This window comes from Hypanus sabinus, chromosome 9 (assembly GCF_030144855.1).
Source record: "Hypanus sabinus isolate sHypSab1 chromosome 9, sHypSab1.hap1, whole genome shotgun sequence".
In the NCBI taxonomy this organism is placed as follows: domain Eukaryota; kingdom Metazoa; phylum Chordata; class Chondrichthyes; order Myliobatiformes; family Dasyatidae; genus Hypanus; species Hypanus sabinus.
Window position 1 is genome coordinate 67,550,875 of NC_082714.1, and position 18,283 is coordinate 67,569,157.

General features: G+C 44.3%; 1 protein-coding gene across 5 annotated transcripts in view; it reads right to left on the reverse strand.

Moving 5' to 3' along the window:
• The window catches only part of tom1l2 (target of myb1 like 2 membrane trafficking protein), a 161,787-nt gene that overhangs the window by 60,607 nt on the left and 82,897 nt on the right, over positions 1 to 18,283 (reverse strand). For all 5 annotated transcript variants that reach the window (XM_059979849.1, XM_059979848.1, XM_059979846.1 and 2 more), the window contains 2 exons: positions 12,173 to 12,221; positions 11,929 to 12,052 (listed from right to left, as the gene is read on the reverse strand). In XM_059979849.1, coding sequence (XP_059835832.1) covers positions 11,929 to 12,052; positions 12,173 to 12,221 — 173 coding nt within the window. The remainder of the gene's footprint in view (positions 1 to 11,928; positions 12,053 to 12,172; positions 12,222 to 18,283) is intronic.

The following is an 18,283-nucleotide window of genomic DNA, read 5'->3' on the forward strand; positions in this document are numbered from 1 at the left end:
ATATACCGACAAGGCCGCCAGCCACCGATGTCCGGTGGCATCCAGCTTTGCCGAAGTCAAAATATAAGTGAGAGGATTGTTATCCGTTCTCACCTCAAACTTGGCTCCGTACAGGTAATCGCCCAGCTTGTCCACCACCGCCAACTTCAGCGCCAGGAACTCCAACTTGTGAGTGGGATAGTTTCTCTCCGATGGCGACAAGCTTCGGCTGACAAAGGCTACTGGTCTCAATGCTTTGCCATGCTCCTGGTACAGAATAGCCCCGAGACCCTCTCGGCTGGCATCTGTGTGCAGCACATATGGCTTCTGGGGATCGGCAAAAGCCAAGACCGGGGCCTGGGTCAGTGCCCTTTTCAAAGATCAGAACGCCTCTTCTCATTGATCATCCCATCTCGAGCCAAAAGGTTCCGCCGGGTTCCAGTATCCTCCAGCGTCCTGCCTCTGGTTCCCCGTCCTCTTCTTCCCCACCGGGGGATAGCCACACACCTGTCAACGGGTGACACACTTTGGCGTATCCTTTCACAAATCGCCGGCAATACCCACAGAACCCCAAAAATGAGCGCAGAGTGACCACTTTCTGGGGTCTCGGCCAGGTGGTCACGGCCTCTATCTTGGTTGGATCAGTAGCCACTCCCTCTTGCGAAATGATATGGCCAATGTAGTTAACCGACGACTTGCAGAACTGGCATTTGTCCAGGGAAAGCTTCAACCCTTCTTCATTAAGCCGGCCCAGCACCTTCAACAGCCTCTCCTCATGTTCCTCCAAAGTCGATCCAAACACTATCAAATCGTCCAGGTACACCAGCACCTCCAACAGATTCATATCCCCCACAGGTCTCTCCATGAGCCTCTGGAAGGTGGCTGGGGCTCCGGATATGCCTTGGGGCACTCGTTCGAACTGAAAGAACCCCAGCGGGCAGATAAAAGCGGTCTTCTCTTTATCGGCCGCACTCATCAGGATCTGGTAATACCCACTTCTTAAATCCAGCACACTGAACCACTTTGCACCGCTCAGGCAGGCCAACGCATCCTCGACTTTTGGGACAGTATATTGATCAGGGACAGTTCGCCGATTCAACGTCCTGTAGTCAACACACATGCGCACTCGCCCATTCTTCTTCCGTGCCACCACTATTGGGGATGCATAAGGACTTCGAGACTCAGCTATGATTCCGGCCTCCTTCAACTTGCACAAGTGCTGTCGCACGTCCTCAACATCTGCCGGAGCCAGTCGCCGGGATCTCTCTTGGAACGGGGTGTCCTCCGTCACCCGGATGGTGTGGCGAGTGCTTTTGGCGCAGCCAACATCAAACTCGCCCCGAGAAAAAACAGTTTCCATCTTCAGCATCTTCTCCACTAGCCGGTGTTTCCACTCCGGCGACACAGTGGAATCCCCGAAGTTAAAGGCTTCAGCGGTCAGCTCCCTTCGATGCTCCGATCCCTCCCCGTTAGGGGTCCTCACTGGTGCGCTAGACATTACCGTCACCGGGAACAGATGTGCTAGCGGCATTCCCCTCTTAAAGGTGATTTCTCTTGCCGTGGTGTTCCTGACACTTATAACTATACGCCTTGCATGTACCACCCCTGGTCCCTGCTCTTCGGGCCTCACCAGTGCCCCCGCCGGAAATCGTGTCTCCCCTTCAAGATTGTCTGGGGTGTCTACTAACAGGGCTTCTCCCGTCGGCACTCCTGGGAATCTGGGGGTCCCCATCACTCGTGCTACCTCCCCTGGTCGGATCACCTTGGGCCTCGCCTGCGTACACCACACCGTCCCTCGTTTACACTCCGGGTCCAGCCCTTGGGAGGCAACCCCTTCTGCGAACACTGCTCGAAACACTGGATGCACCGAGAGGGTCTCCAGAAAGTCTTCCCCCCCTTTCTCCTTACAAGCTCCCAGGAGCCGTCGCACAACTGGGGAGTTAGTCCCCACCAGGAGGGCAGCACCACCGGTTTCCACCGGGTCAGGACACACCAACACCAACGTCTCAATAGCTTCCGACACTCCCACATCGCCCTCCGAGAACTCCAATCTCACCGATAGGTACCCATCGTACGGGTAGTCACCCTCGCTCACACCCCAAATCTGCAGGGCGTCAAATGGGGTTACAGGAAAATGCTTTAGATATTGATTGTAGAAAGACCGGTACAATAAGGTCAACTGCGATCCCGTATCAAGAACGGCTTTTGCGTAAATTCCCTCTATCCGTAGACCCACACTGGCATGGGGTCCTACCAGCCCATCCGGAATAGAGGCGTGGGCACCCGGTGGTCTTCCGGCTGATCTCTGGGAACGTGTTCCTCCAGAGGCTCCAGTCCATTCCCTCACTGAGCCTCTCCTAAGTTTCCCGACACCTCTCCCTTTTTAGTCATGGGGGGCTTGTCCTCCGCGGGACTCCTTGTCTCTCACAATCCCACCTAAAGTGTCCCTCCTCTCCACAGCTATAGCACATCCTTGGCCTTCCACAGTCCCGCCTGAAATGCCCCTCTTTCCCACAGTTAAAGCACACGCTGCCTGCCACTCCTCCTCTCCCAGGACGGCTCCTGCTCCCAATCCACCACACTGATCACCCCTGAGAGTAGGTACCTCCCCTAACCCTCCCCTCCAAAGGGGGTTCCCTACTCCCCGGGGGATTGTCATTCCTCCACCCAGCCACCACTTCCTGTATCGCTGAGGATCGCTCCCGTAGGCCCGCACCCCTTTTCCGCCCCAACGCTCTCTCTTCCTCTCGCACCTCTCTAATCAGTTGCCCGAAGGATGGAGGGGGACCTTTCCTATAAGCCTGCTGGATAGTCCACGCCACCTTGTCCTCCTCCAGAGAGCCACTGAATAGCTGACTCATCCTCACGATAGCCACGTCAGTCGCCTTCACTACCCCCCGGCGCCGCAGCCCCGAGAGCATCCCCTCCATCCTAAATATGTACTCGGAGAGCTTTTCCCCTCTCCATTGTCCCAGGCGTTGGAACTCTGCTAAAAGCAGCCAGGGTTCCCCTGACAACCCAAACGCTCCCTCCAAAACTTCTAGGCATTCCTCCACTGAGGCTCCAGGCTTCTCAGCTTTCAACTCCCGGACGGTTTTGGCTGCTAAACCCCTCAAACTTCCCACCAATCGCTGCCACTTCTCCTCCTCTGAGCCTGGCCATTCCTCTAGCATCAAAGACGTATGCTTGATCCAGGTCTCATGGACCACCTCCCCATCCGGAGTAGGCTTGGAGAACACCCCCCAGCTTCAGCCATGGCCTCTCGGCCACTCCCACCAGGGAATTAAGTGCGGCTGCCAGCTCCGAGGCTTCCACCCTACCTGGGGCTTAGTCACGACTCCCTCCTCCCACCTCCCTTTACTAGTGCCGGGCACCTCTCTGGGGTCCACCTCTCGCTCTAACTCCTCCTCCGATGTCTCCTCAGCCTCATCCTTGTAGAAGTGGAGCCCCCATGGCCCCTCCTCCCCCGGAACACTGACCGTCGCCGGCAGTTCCACCGTCCTGACTTCAGCACTCGTATGAACCAACACCCAGCTAGACTCTACCTCTTTACCACACCATTTTTTCTTTCTTTTTCAATCTTTTTATTGAGTTTCATATATAAAAAAAAACATAACATAATAATGAATAGGTTATAAGTGCAATAGACTTGAAATTGCATTAATAATAAGATAACAGTATCCTATTAAATATCAACAAAAAAAGTACATTAATCAATCAAGCCTATAATAATTATATATGAAAAAAATAAAAATAATCATCAAAAGAAAAAAAAATTAAAAATACAAGAAAAAATATATATTGAGAAAAAAACACTAAACTAAACTAACATGGGCAATAACAGTTTATATGTATATGATAGTGTCAAAAACTCCGGAAATCCATACCTGAACAAGAATAAGCAGAGAGAAGGTCTGGAAGAGGCCAAATTAATTCATATGAAAATGTCGAAGTTTCTTCAAATTTAATTGATGAGTCAAAAATAGTGCATCTAATTTTTTCCAAACTCAGTTAAGAAATAGTTTGAGAGAACCACTGAAACGTGGTAGGAGGATTTACTTCTTTCCAATTTTGTAATATAGACCTTCTGGCCATTAATGTTACAAAAGCAATCATTCGTCTAATTGAAGGGGAAAACTGATTACCATCCTCATTTGGTATACCAAAGATTGCAGTAATAAAATGAGGTTGTAAATCAATATTCCAAATTGAGGAAATGGTAGCAAATATGTCCTTCCAATAGTTATGTAAAGTGGGGCATGACCAAAACATGTGGGTCAATGAAGCCACATCTGAATGACATCTGTCACATTGAGGGTTAATATGAGAATAGAATCGAGCAAGCTTATCTTTAGACATATGAGCTCTATGTACAATTTTAAATTGTATTAAAGCATGTTTAGCACATATAGAAGAAGAATTAACCATTTGTAAAATTTTTTCCCATTTTTCTGTTGATATATTATATTGAAGTTCTTTTTCCCATTCTTGTTTAATTCTACCTGATATTTCTGGTTGTATCTTCATAATCATATTATAAATAAAAGCCACTAATCCCTTCTGACAAGGATTTAAGGTAAAAATCAAATTTGAGAAATCCATTGAAGTTGAATTGGGGAAAGATGGTAGAACTTTATGTAAAAAATTTCTGATTTGTAAATATCTAAAAAAATTAGATTTAGGTAACTTAAATTTGTTGGAAAGTTGGTCGAAAGACATCAAACTACCTTCAAAAAAAAGATCACGAAAACATTTTATACCTTTCCTTTTCCATATGCTAAAAGCTTGATCTGTCAAAGAAGGTTTGAAAAAAAAATTAAGTAAAATAGGGCTATCAAGAACAAAGTTTTTCAGAGTAAAAAACTTACGAAATTGAAACCAAATTCGTAATGTATGTTTGACAACAGGATTAGATATCTGTTTATTGAATTTAACTAAATCAGCAGGAAGAGAAGAACCAAGAACGGAGAATAGAGAATATCCCTGTGCCTCATTGCATTCTAAATTTACCCACTGTGGGCACAATGGTGAAACCAAATCTAATTTCCAATATATTAGGTTACGAATATTATTCGCACAATAGTAAAATCTAAAGGTAGGTAAAGCTAAACCACCATCTTTTTTAGATTTTTGTAATTGCCTTTTAATTAACCTGGGGTTTTTATTTTGCCACACAAATGAGGAAATTTTTGAATCAATGTTATCAAAAAAAGGTTTAGGAATAAAAATTGGTAAAGCTTGAAATAAATATAAAAATTTCGGTAAAATCATCATTTTAATAGCATTAATCCGACCAACTAATGATAAGGATAGGGGAGACCATCTTGTAGTAAGTTGTTGAATTTGATGGAGCATAGGTAAAAAATTCAGTCTAAAGAAATCTTTATATTTCTTGGTAATTTTTATACCTAAATAGATAAAGTTATCAGTAACAACTTTAAATGGTATCCTATCATTCAATAAAGTTTGCGCATTTAAAGGGAATAAATCACTCTTATCCAAGTTTAGTTTATAACCAGAAAAACTACCAAATTGAGCCAACAAGGATAAAATAGCAGGAATAGACCGATCAGGATCAGAAATATATAACAACAAGTCATCAGCATAAAGTGATAACTTGTATAACTTCTCATTACGGGTAATACCAAAAATATTAGGAGATTCACGAATAGCAATGGCTAATGGTTCTAATGTGATATTAAATAATAAAGGACTTAAGGGACAACCTTGTCTCGTACCACGAGATATTGAAAAAAAGAGGATCTGTAATTATTTGTAAGAACAGAAGCAACAGGTTTATAATATATTAGTGTGATCCATGATATAAAATTAGGACTAAAATTAAAATATCTCAAAGCGTTAAATAAATATGTCCATTCAACTCTATCAAAAGCTTTTTCAGCATCTAATGGAATAACACATTCTGGGATTATGGGTGATGAAGTATAAATTATATTAATCAATTTTCTAACATTAAAAAAGGAATACCGATTCCTAATAAAACCAGTTTGGTCTTCTGAAATAATCTGTGATAGTACCTTTTCTAACCTAATGGCTAAAATTTTTGTAAGAATCTTAGAGTCTACATTTAATAGTGATATAGGGCGATAAGATGCACATAAAGTAGGATCCTTATCTTTTTTAAGAATTAGAGAGATAGTAGCTTAATAAAAAGATTGAGGTAATCTCTTCTTAGCAAATGCATTCTTAAAGATTTCACATAACCAAGGGGAAAGCAAAGAAGAAAAAGTTTTAAAAAATTCTACTGTATAACCATCAGGACCAGGAGCTTTCCCTGAATTCATTGATGAGATAGCCTCTCCTATTTCGGCCATAGAGATAGGAGCATCGAACAAGCTACGATCTTCATCTGTCAGTTTGGGAATATTCAAATTGTTAAAAAAAATTATCCATCATGGACAGATCGCCATCAAATTCTGATTGATATAAAGATTTATAAAAATCTTGAAAAGTGTTATTGATTTCTTTATGATCAGTAGTTAGATTACTGTCTTGTTTACGAATTTTAATAATTTGTCGCTTAGTCGAAATAGCTTTTAATTGATTAGCTAACAGTTTACCAGTTCGATCACTATGGATATAAAATTGAGCCCTGGTCCTAATTAATTGATTCTCAATTGAAGAAGATTATAATAAGCTATGCTCCATTTGAAGCTCAACTCTCTTCTTATAAAGTTCTTCGGTAGGAGTCACGGAATAAATCTTATCAATTTCTTTAATTTTATCCACTAATAAAGCAATATCTAAATATCTTTGTTCTCTTTTACCAACGGAATATGAGATAATTTGTCCAGGGATAAAAGCCTTAAAAGAGTCCCAAAGTATTCCTCTGTCAATCTCTTCAGTATAGTTTGTTGAGAAAAACAAGTCAATTTGCTGTTTTATGTAGGTGATAAATTCTAGGTCTTGAAGCAAAGTAGCGTTAAGTCTCCAAGATCTAGTATTATTGGAAAAGTCCGAAATCTTGATAGATAACTTCAAAGGTGCATGATCCGAAATAGTAATAGAATCATATTTACAATCAGTAACATCCGTTAATAAACGATGATCAATAAGGAAATAATCAATTCTAGAATAACTGTGATATACATGTGAAAAAATGAAAATTCTTTATCTTTAGGGTTCAAAAACCGCCATATTTCAGTAATTCCCGAATCAACCATAAAAGAATTAATAAGTAAGGCTGATCTATTCGGGAGAATTCGGATAGGTTTAGATCTATCCATCAAAGGATTCAGACAACAATTGAAATCTCCACCCATTATCAACATATATTCATTTAAATTAGGAAGGGAAGTAAATAAACGTTTAAAAAATTCAGGGCAGTCAAAGTTTGGAGCATAAATATTAACTAGAACCACTTTTCAATTAAAAAGTGAACCTGTTATCAACAAAAATCTGCCCTGTGGATCAGAAATAATTTCATGATGTGTAAACGAAATTGAGGGGTCTATAAAAATAGACACACCCCTAATTTTAGCGGTACAATTCGAGTGAAATTGTTGACCCTTCCAGAACCTAAAAAAACGTTGATTATCCTCCCTCCTAATATGGGTCTCCTGTGCAAAAATAATATTAGCGTTTAGTCTATGGAATACTTTAAATATTTTTTTACCTTTAATCGGATGATTTAAACCATTAGTATTCCAAGAGATAAAGTTAATAGACTTATCCATCATGCCAATATTAGTTGTGTATATCATAAAAGGTTAAAAAGACACATAACCCATAATTCAGGAAGAAGGAAAAATGATTCAGGAGCAACCGGAGAACATGACACCTCAACAATATTAATAATTTATAGTCGGCCCATAAACTAAAAGCAAAAAAATAAAAAGCAAAAGCGTGAAAAAAGATCCCTACCCCCTCCCCCAACCCCTCGAAAAAAAGCCAAGCGGCAGGCGCACAAACTAATACTAATATTACCCCCATTTTCAAGATGGCAACTTCATGAAAAGAAAGAAAAGAGAAAGTATATAACACCCAGATATAAATACAGGGTTGTAAAAAGAAAGAATATATATCAATCAAAATGAAAAAATAATATAAAAAAGCAAAAAAATCATTAAAAAAAAGGATAACCATTGAAATTTAAAGTAGTGTAATATGCCTTTAAAAAAAGATTCCATATTCAAATATAAGAAAATGACGTTTCAAAAACAGAGACTTGTGGGAAGAAGAAACGACATTTTGAAAGGACCATATTACAGAATATAAATGTAAATTCGCCAATCTTTTTTTAAAAAGGTAATCAAAATAAGATTAAAAAAGGATTCGATAACCACTACAATATATATAAAAAAAAAGGTCCAAAAATTCAAGACATTCGTCCCATTCTCAAATACAGGCAAATAAACGCTTACGGAAAGCAAAGTTTTATGGGAAAAAGAAACGACATCTTAAAAAATAAATCATTATTACAAAATCTTAACGTGTATATCTAATCCAGAGGGGAAAAAAAACTTAATTAAAAAAAACATTATAGTAAAATTAAAAGAGCATCTGTAAATCATGATAATAAAAAAAAACAGGTCTACAGACCAAAGTAAAAAGCTATACCGCAGCTTCATAAGTTAAAGCCTAAAAGCGGAATGGCGTCTTCTCTCCAAAAATTCTTCAACATAACACATAGTTCAACTTGTACTAGAAGACCGATATTATTCAACAAATTTCTTCGCTTCTTCCGGAGTATTAAAGAAGCGCTGACTGTCATCACTCAACGTAATTCTGAGATTCGCTGGGTATCTTAAAGCTTGTTTAAGTCCAATCGAATGAATCTCTGCCATCACCGGTTTAAAAGCGATTCTCGCCCTCATCACCTCGAATGAATAATCCTCAACAATACGAAACTTGTTGTTTTTGTGAGAAATCATACCTTTCTGACGAGCTAATCGAATTAAGAGCTCTTTCTCCCGAGGATAATGGAGACGGACAATCACAGCTCGTGGCTTGTCTCTCGCAGCCGAAAATCTCAGAACTCTGTGGGCATGGTCAATAGTAGGTTTAACCCGCAAAGCGTCCTCCCCAAAAATTTCCCACAATAAGTTAGAGAAATATTCAGTTAAATCACCAGACTCAACATTTTCGGGAAATCCAATAATCCAATAATAGTTCTGTCTGCGAGATCGGTTTTCAAGATCGGTGATTTTGAACTTACTCTGCTCCACTATTTTAGCGGTCGATCGTACCTTCTCCTCCAAAGTTTCGATTGTACGTATTTTTTCACAAATTATCTTGTCAAGAGCCGCAAACTTTTCTTCATGCCGTTCAATATCTGCTGTCAGCGATTGAAGCTTGGTATCAAATGATCTAACGACTTCTTCAAGCTCAGACATTTTCGCAGTAAGTTTATTTTCCAGACTTGCAAGTTTAGTATCCAGTTTAGTATCCAGAAGACTGGAGATTGCATCGAGAGATATAGGGTCTTTAGACGATTTCTTAGGTACAGACATTTTAAGTTTGAAAAAATTAAATCAGGTATTATTTTAAAAAAGAAATAAATCGTAAATATCAACCCATGTAGTTAAGTACGAAAAGATTTGATTAAAGGGTGATTATAGCTTAAAAAATGAAGAGTGCCTAAAAGGCAGATGTCTACGTCGCCATCTTGAAACTCCACCCCGTAATCACCACACCATCTAGCTACCAATTCTACCTGCCCAATACCCTTCACCGAACTTAAACCCCTCACTATCGCATCTCCCGAAACTCGAAAATCCACTCCGCTCACTACGCATGCGTACTGTACTGGTACATCTTCAAACTGGCACCAACAAAAAATCTTACCTCTGTCCATCTCCGCTCTGCTGCCTGCGCGATTCCACAGCCCCTGCCAATCCAATCCGGGACGAGCACCCCACAAATGTAACACTTACCCAACAGGCTGGTATATGTCTAGGGGAAAAAGGAGATCCAGCCACTCACCAACCCACCTCCCGTACACGCAGGTGCTGTGAGAATCGAGTTTTATGCCTCACGCCCAACAGTATCAAACCCACAACAAATACCGTTATGACATACACTTTAAAGAGTTTACTAAAATTAAAAGAGTAGTAAGCAATACAATATATATATATACACAAGGAAAAAAACAAAAGGCGCCAACTTATCAAAGTTCAGTCTGTTTAGTGCACTTGTTGGAGCTCAATCAACGAACCATTCGACCTCTCGTCACTTGCCTCCGACCTCCACGTCTTCGCACCTAGGACCACGCCCGGAGGTCTTCCGAGCAGTGCAGCGCACGTCCACCTTCCTCGACGTCTTCCTCCCGCACTCTCCTCCCACCAAAAAACCCGCGAAAACCCCTCCCCCAAGTTTCCAGCATCACAAGGCACAATAACATTCCCCATTGATTAACAAATGAATACAATTACCATATCAGCCATTCTAAAGTGAAACAACGGCGAGAGAAACACTTATCCGACAAAGAAGCATTCCTACTTGTAACAAACCAAAGAGACCATTTTGAGTAACATACACAGGACATTGTACATATGTAAAGTGATTGCACAAAGAAATATATTACAGTAATGATCGCCATGTGATTAGAGGGTAACTTTAGAGGTGAAGATAAAACCACAGTAGAAATATCCATTGAAATAATACTTTTGAAACAATTTTCCACAGGTTGGGAAGTCACTGAGTGAAACAACTTCAGAATATGTACTCTATCATTAAAGAATTTGAGAAGAGATGCATCATTGTCTTATCTATAGTATTTAATTTTAAAGCATAAAAATATAATAAGAAATAGTTGCTAATATCTTAAGGACTCAAATGTTACAGAAACCATAATACCTCATCTTACAGGACTGTAAAGATCTATTAACCCAGATAAGTAAGGTCTACTTTGTATATTACACTTTGCTGAAGATGTGTTGCAATTATTAATAATCGACGGAGGATGAGAGGTCACCCGATAGAGGTGTATAAGACGATGAGAGGCATTGATCATGCGGATAGTCAGAGGCTTTTTCCCAGGGCTGAAATTGCTAGCACGAGAGGGCACAGTTTTAAGGTGCGTGGAAGCAGGTACAGAGGAGATATAGAACCATAGAACATTACAGCACAGAAACAGGCCTTTTGGCCCTTCTTGGCTGTGCCAAACCATTTTTCTGCCTAGTCCCACTGACCTGCACCTGGACCATATCCCTCCATGTATCTCTCATCCATGTATCTGTCCAAGTTTTTCTTAAATGTTAAAAGTTTACCATTTCATCTGGCAGCTTATTCCACACTCCCACCACTGTCTGTGTGAAAAAGCTCCCCCTAATGTTCCCTTTAAACTTTTCCCTCTTCACCCTTAACCCATTTCCTCTGATTTTTTTCTCCCCTAGCCTCAGTGGAAAAAGCCTGCTTGCATTCAGTCCATCTATACCCATCATAATTTTATATACCTCTATCAAATCTCCCCTCATTCTTCTACACTCCAGGGATCAAGGGTAAGTTTTTTTTTGCAGAGAGTGGTGAGTGTGCAGAATGGGCTGCCGGTGATGGTGGTGGAGGCGGATACAATAGGGTCTTCTAAGAAACTCCTGGACAGGTGTATGAAGCTCAGAAAAATGGAGGGCTCTGGATAACTCTAGGTAATTTCTCAGCTAAGGACATGTTCAGCACAGCTTTGTGGGCTGAAGAGCCTAATTGTGCTGTAGGTATTCTATGTTTCTAAATGCAAACCATGTATCACTGTGAAAAACTACGCTCAAGAACTCAGTCAAAATGAACAATAGCCCAATTTGAGTTTACTGTATCTGCAGTCACCAATAATGACACCATCTGTACTTCCCAGAGACAAATTCTTTCCACTTGGTTAGTTAAGATTTCAATACTTTTAATACTGAGATTCTAAATAAGAATTAGCAAATCTGGTCAAATTTTGATTGGTTTAGATAATCTGACTAAAAATATAAAACAAAAGAGTTTATTTACCTAGACCAGCAAGCTGTGAAGACAGACTAGGTGCAGCCATGTTTCCAACCATTGGGCTGACAACTGCAGGGGACCCTGGACCCAAGTCTATTAGATTATCTGTATCTGTAACCTCATTCAAGACCTGAATAAATAGGAAGGAAAGAGAATGTATGAACTTGTAAGAATATTCCAGCCCATGAAAATCTTTGCAATTATTTTCTCAGAACAATTACATTCATTAAATTGCATAGTGACCACTTACACTATCTTCTGTGTTTGGACTTACACATCCCGTTCTACATCGCTCAAATCTGCACAGAAAACAAAAATTACAAATAGTTAATGTTATCTTCAAAGGCTGGTGTATCTCAATAATGTGTGCTCAGCCAACTGCTCTACTCTCTCTACATACAAAATATTGTGGCTAGGCACAGCTCAAATGCCACCTATAATTGTCAATGACACAACTAAAGTTAACAGAATTTTAGATGGTGTTGAGGTGGTGTACAGGTGTGAGATACATCAGCTGCTAGAGTGGTATCACAGCAACAACTTAGCAATGTCAGTAAGATGAAGGAATTGATTGTGGACATCATGAAGGTGAAGCTGAAGGAATACACACCAGACCTCATCAAGGGATCAGAAGTGGAAAGGGTGAGCAGTTTCAAGTTCTTGGGAATCAACATCTCTGAGGATCTATTCTGGGCCTAATATATTGATCCAATTACAAAGAAGGCTTAACAGTAGCTATATTTCATTAGGAATTTGAAGAGAATTGGGATGACACCAAAGATACTCGCAAATTTCAGAATTAGAATCACGTTTATTATCACTGGCAAGTGACGTGAAATTTGTTAATTTAGCAGCAGTTCAATGCAATACATAATCTAGAAAAGAGAAAAAAAATTAAAATAATAACAATAAAAAATAACAAAAAAATAATCAAGTAAATCAATTACAATATTGTGGCGACCCACTTTCTGCGCAGGCGAACCGGCTCACAAATAGCCAGCGCGCAGGGGAAGACTTTGGTAATGTACCTCTGACGTCATTTCCGCCCAGAGAGGATGGGCGCCAGGGATTAAATGCCAGCACCACGAAGTTTGAATAAACTAGTCTCTAAACGAATTACCAACTGCGTCTTGTTATTTCAGCGCTGTGTGTAGCACATCGCTACATTGGTGACCCCAACGGTCCAAATGGGATTTGGACCAAAGATGACCGACTCTTCATCTGTTCATGCAGTTTCGTTAAAACTGCCAACTTACTGGACGCTGTGACCACGCATGCAGTTTAGCCAAGCAGAAGCCCAGCTCCAGATTCGGCAGATATCCTCCGATTCCACGCATTACTACCACGTGGTGAGCGCCCTTGACCAGGAGACGGCCGCCCAGGTTGCGGATTTCATACAGTCACCCCCGGAAGAAGGCAAATATGAAGCATTCAAAGCGCTGCTCATTGAGACCTTTGGCCTCTCACGGCGTGAGCGAGGTGCCCGCCTGCTTCACCTGGATGGTTTGGGAGACAGAATGCCATCAGCATTGATGAACAAGATGCTGTCCCTGGCTGACGGACACAAGCCCTGCCTCATGTTCGAGCAAGCGTTCCTGGAGCAGCTGCCCAAGGACATCCATCTGCTGCTGGCCGACGCAGATTTCAGCGACCCCCGGAAGTTGGCGGCCCGGGCAGACGTGCTTACGAAAGCCAACAGGGAGAGCGTGGCGTCTGTCGGTCAGATTACCAGGCCACGCGCCCAACAGCAGACCAGACCAGGCCCGGCAGGGGGGCACACACAACACAGACGCAGGAGTGAGGAGGCCAGTGAACAGTGGTGTTTCTACCATCAGCGATGGGGCACAAAAGCCCACCGTTGTTGCCCACCCTGCAAGGGCCAGGGCCACCTGCCGCTAATGACTACGGCGGCTGACCACCAGGACAGCCTCTTGTACGTCTGGGACAAACAGTCGGGACGCCGCTTCTTGGTTGACACCGGAGCGGAGATCAGCATCTTGCCCCTGACGGGGTAAGACACCCGCAACAGGAAGCCAGGACCCACCCTGAGTTGCCGCAAACCGCAGCACGATACGGACCTACAGCACCCGCACAGTGTAGCTGCAGTTCGCGCCAGCCGATTCACGTGGGGCTTCACACTGGCCGCGGTGGCCCAACCACTCCTGGGGTCGGACTTCTTGCGAGCTCACAGCCTGCTGGTCGACTTGCAAGGGAAAAGACTGGTACATGCCTAGACTTTCCAGATGTTCTCCCTGGGTGAAGCCAAGTTGGCAGCCCCACACCTAGACTCCATCACGCTGTCAGACAACGAATTCACCAGAATCCTGGCAGACTTTCCATCGATTCTGGCACCGCAGTTCACGGCAGCCATGCCCAGACATGGGGTACACCACCACATTCTGACCCAGGGACCACCCCTCCACGCCCGCTCACGAAGGCTCCCCCCGGAAAAGCTCTGCCTGACGAAGGAGGAGTTCATGAGGATGGAGGAATTGGGGATCGTATGGAGGTCCAACAGCCCATGGGCCTCCCTCCTGCATATGGTGCCCAAAGCAGCTGGGGGTTGGAGACCATGCGGCAACTACCGCAGACTGAATGAGGCTACCACTCCAGACCGCTACCCCGTGCCACACATACAGGACTTGGCAGAAAACCTGCGTGGGGCAAAAATCTTTTCCAAAGTAGACCTCGTCCGGGGAGACCATCAAATCCCGGAGCACCCTGAAGACATCCCCAAAACAGCACTCATCACCCCATTCAGCCTGTTCGAGTACCTCTGAATGCCCTTCAGCCTGAAGAATGCCGCACAGATGTTCCAGCAGCTAATGGACATGGTGGGATGCGACCTGGACTTTGCGTTCATCTATTTGGACGACATCCTTATAGCCAGCAGTAGTCGTCAGGAGCATCTGTCCCACCTCCGCCAGCTCTACTCCCACCTGAGTGATTTCGGCCTCACGATCAACCTGGCCAAATGCCAGTTCAGTCTCGATACCATCGACTTCCTGGGCCACAGGATTACCAAAGATGGGGCAACACCACTGCCCGCCAAGGCAGACGCGATCCGCCACTTTAACCAGCCCAACACGGTCAAAGGCCTGCAGGAGTTCGTTGGTATGGTGAACTTCTACCACCGTTTCCTCCCCTCAGCAGACTGTATCATGCGCCCTTTGTACACCCTGATGTCGGGTAAAGGCAAGGACATTACTTGGGACGAGGAGGCCGCGGCCGCTTTCGTTAAAGCCAAGGAAGCCTTGGCAGATGTCGCGATGCTGGTGCACCCCAGAACGGACGTTCCGACCGCCCTCACGGTGGACGCATCTGACACAGCAGTCAGTGGGGTGCTGGAGCAGCTCATCGAGGGGCGCCGGCAACCCCTGGCGTTCTTCAGCAAGCACCTACAACCACCCGAACTCAAGTACAGTGCTTTCGACTGGGAGCTGTTGGCACTGTATCTGGCAATCTGGCATTTCAGGTACTTCTTAGAAGGCAGGCCTTTCACCGCGTTCACGGACCACAAACAGTTGACCTTCGCGTTCACGAAGGTGTCCGATCCCTGGTCGGCTTGCCAGCAGCGACATCTGTCCTACATCTCCGAGTACACGACGGACATCCAGCATGTCTCGGGAAAGGACAACGTCGTGGCGGACGCACTCTCCAGACCAGCTGTCCAGGCCCTGTCCCTGGGGGTATACTATGCAGCACTGGCAGAGGCGCAGGCAGACAGACTGGATCGAAGTCTCAGGTTTGCAGCTGCAGGACTTTCTCGTAGGCCCAGGTGATAGGACCCTCCTGTGCGACGTAGCTACTGGCCAACCTCACCCCATCATCCCACCTCACCCCATCGTCCCAGCAACCTGGAGGCGGCGAGTTTTTGACTCCATACACGGTTTGGCACACCCATCTATCAGGACAACCGTCCAGCTGGTCTCCAGCAAGTTCGCGTGGCACGGACTTCACAAGCAGGTCAGTGAATGGGCCAGAACATGCATGCAGTGCCAAACAGCCAAGGTGCAGCAGCACACAAAAGCCCCGCCACAGCAGTTTGAACCCACCCACCGGAGGTTCGACCACATTCATGTGGATATCATGGGCCCCCTATCAGTGTCCCGAGGAGCGTGGTACCTCCTAACTATGGTAGACCGGTTTTCGAGGTGGCCAGAGGCGGTCCCACTCACCGACACATCTGCCGATTCCTGCGCCCGAGCACTGATCGCAACCTGGGTAGCACGCTTCGGGGTACCGGCCCACATTACCTCCGACAGAGGCGCCCAGTTCACCTCCAGCCTGTAGTCGGCTGTGGCCAGCCTGTTGGGAACGCAGCTACACCACACAACTGCCTAGTTAAACAGACTGGTGGAACGCTTCCACCGTCACTTGAAGCGGCTCTCATGGCCCGCCTGAGAGGACCTAAGTGGGTGGACGAGCTTCCCTGGGTCCTGCTTGGAATCGTAGTGCCCAAGGAGGATCTGCACGCCTCATCGGCCCAGTTAGTGTACGGCGCACCCCTGGCCGTCCCGGGAGAGTTCATACCAGCCCCAAGTGGGCAAGAGGAAGAACCCGCAGCAGTCCTGGTCAGACTACGCGAAAGGCTCGGCAACCTGGCCCCCGTACCAACTTCACAGCATGGACAGACCCCGACCCATGTACCCAAAGACCTGCAGAACTGTAAGTTTTTGGTTGTACGAAGGGGTGGACACTGGGCACCGCTACAGCAGCCATACAAGGAGCCATTCAAGGTGATCAACAACAACGGGTCCACGTGCGTTCTGGACACTGGGGGGAGAGAGGAGGTTTTCATGGTGGACCGACTCAAACCAGCCCATGTAGACTTGGTGCTGCCGGTCGAGGTTCAGGCACCGAGGCGCAGAGGCAGACCTCCCAAACAGAGACTGATCCAGACTGTGGACATTGGGGGGTGTATCGCCGGTTCTGGGGGGGGGGGGGGGGGTTATGTGGCCACCCACTTTCTGCACAGGCAAACCGGCTCACAAATAGCCAGCGCACAGGGGGAGACTTTGGTAATGCACCTCTGACGTCATTTCCGCCCGGAAAGGGCGGGCGCTAGGGATGCCAGCGCCATGAAATTTGAATAAACTAGTCTCGAAATGACTTACCGACTACGTGTTGTTATTTCAGCGCTGTGTGTAGCTCATCGCTCGAGTATATGTATATTGAATAGATTAAAAATGTGCAAAAAGCCCCCCAGAAATACCGTATATTAAAAAAAAGTGAGGTAGTGTCCAAGGGTTCAATGTCCATTTAGGAATCAGATGGCAAGGGGAGGAAGCTGTTCCTGAATTTTATACGTATGTACCATGGACAGCATTCTAACTGGTTGCATCACTATCTAGTATGGAGGGGCCACTGCAAAGGATCTGAAAAAGATGTAGAAAATTGTAAACTCAGCTGGCTCCATCAGGGGCACTAGCCTCCCCAGCATTGAGGACACCTTCAAAAAGACGGTATCTATCATTAAGGACCCCCATCACCCAGGACATGTCCTCTTCTCATTGTTACCACAAAGGAAGAGATACAGGAGCCTGAAGACCCACACTCAATGCTTCGGGAATAGCTTTTTCCTCTTTGCTATCAAATTTTTGAATGAATAATGAACCCATGAACACTAGCTCAGTATTTTTCCCCTCCTTAGCACTACTTATTTCATTATACATATATATATATATAAAAAATCTGATTATGACTATCTCCCATCATATTTCCTCCACTGATCTGTCCTGTATTCTGTTATGAATATCTCCCCATTGAAAAGAAAACAACTACAAAGTCTGCAGCTGGCTTCTACCTTAATCTGGATCATCATTTATAGATTTGGTCTAAATAAGTATTATAACAGTGCATTCCATTTACCACTATTCTTCCCTCTATATCATTGGGAGAAACATCCTACTTCAATTTCGTGAAAATCTTCTTTCAGAACTTTTCTCTAATATCAGGTAAATTGTGCAAGTCTGTACTCTTAGTGATAGAATTAAGTAGGCACACCTGCATATTCTCTCTTCATGCAACAGTAACACAAAGATTTTCAGAAACATCTGTGCAAATGATAAGCAACTAATTATGGTTCTTCAGTGACTTATTAACAATAAGTACACCTAGAAATAAGAACAAATTGAATCTCTTTGCTGGGAGTAGGGAAATTAGGTAAACATTTAAATAGGCACCAACAGCAAAGTCATATTTCTACATGTCACCCACCGTTCAGCAAATAAATCGGAAATATTTTATCATGTTGTAACATCTATGCCTGTTCCTGCCCCACCGAACTTGTGTCCACATACCTTGACTCCATTTTGCCCTCCTCGGTTCAGTCCCTTCCCATCTACATCCACAACATTTC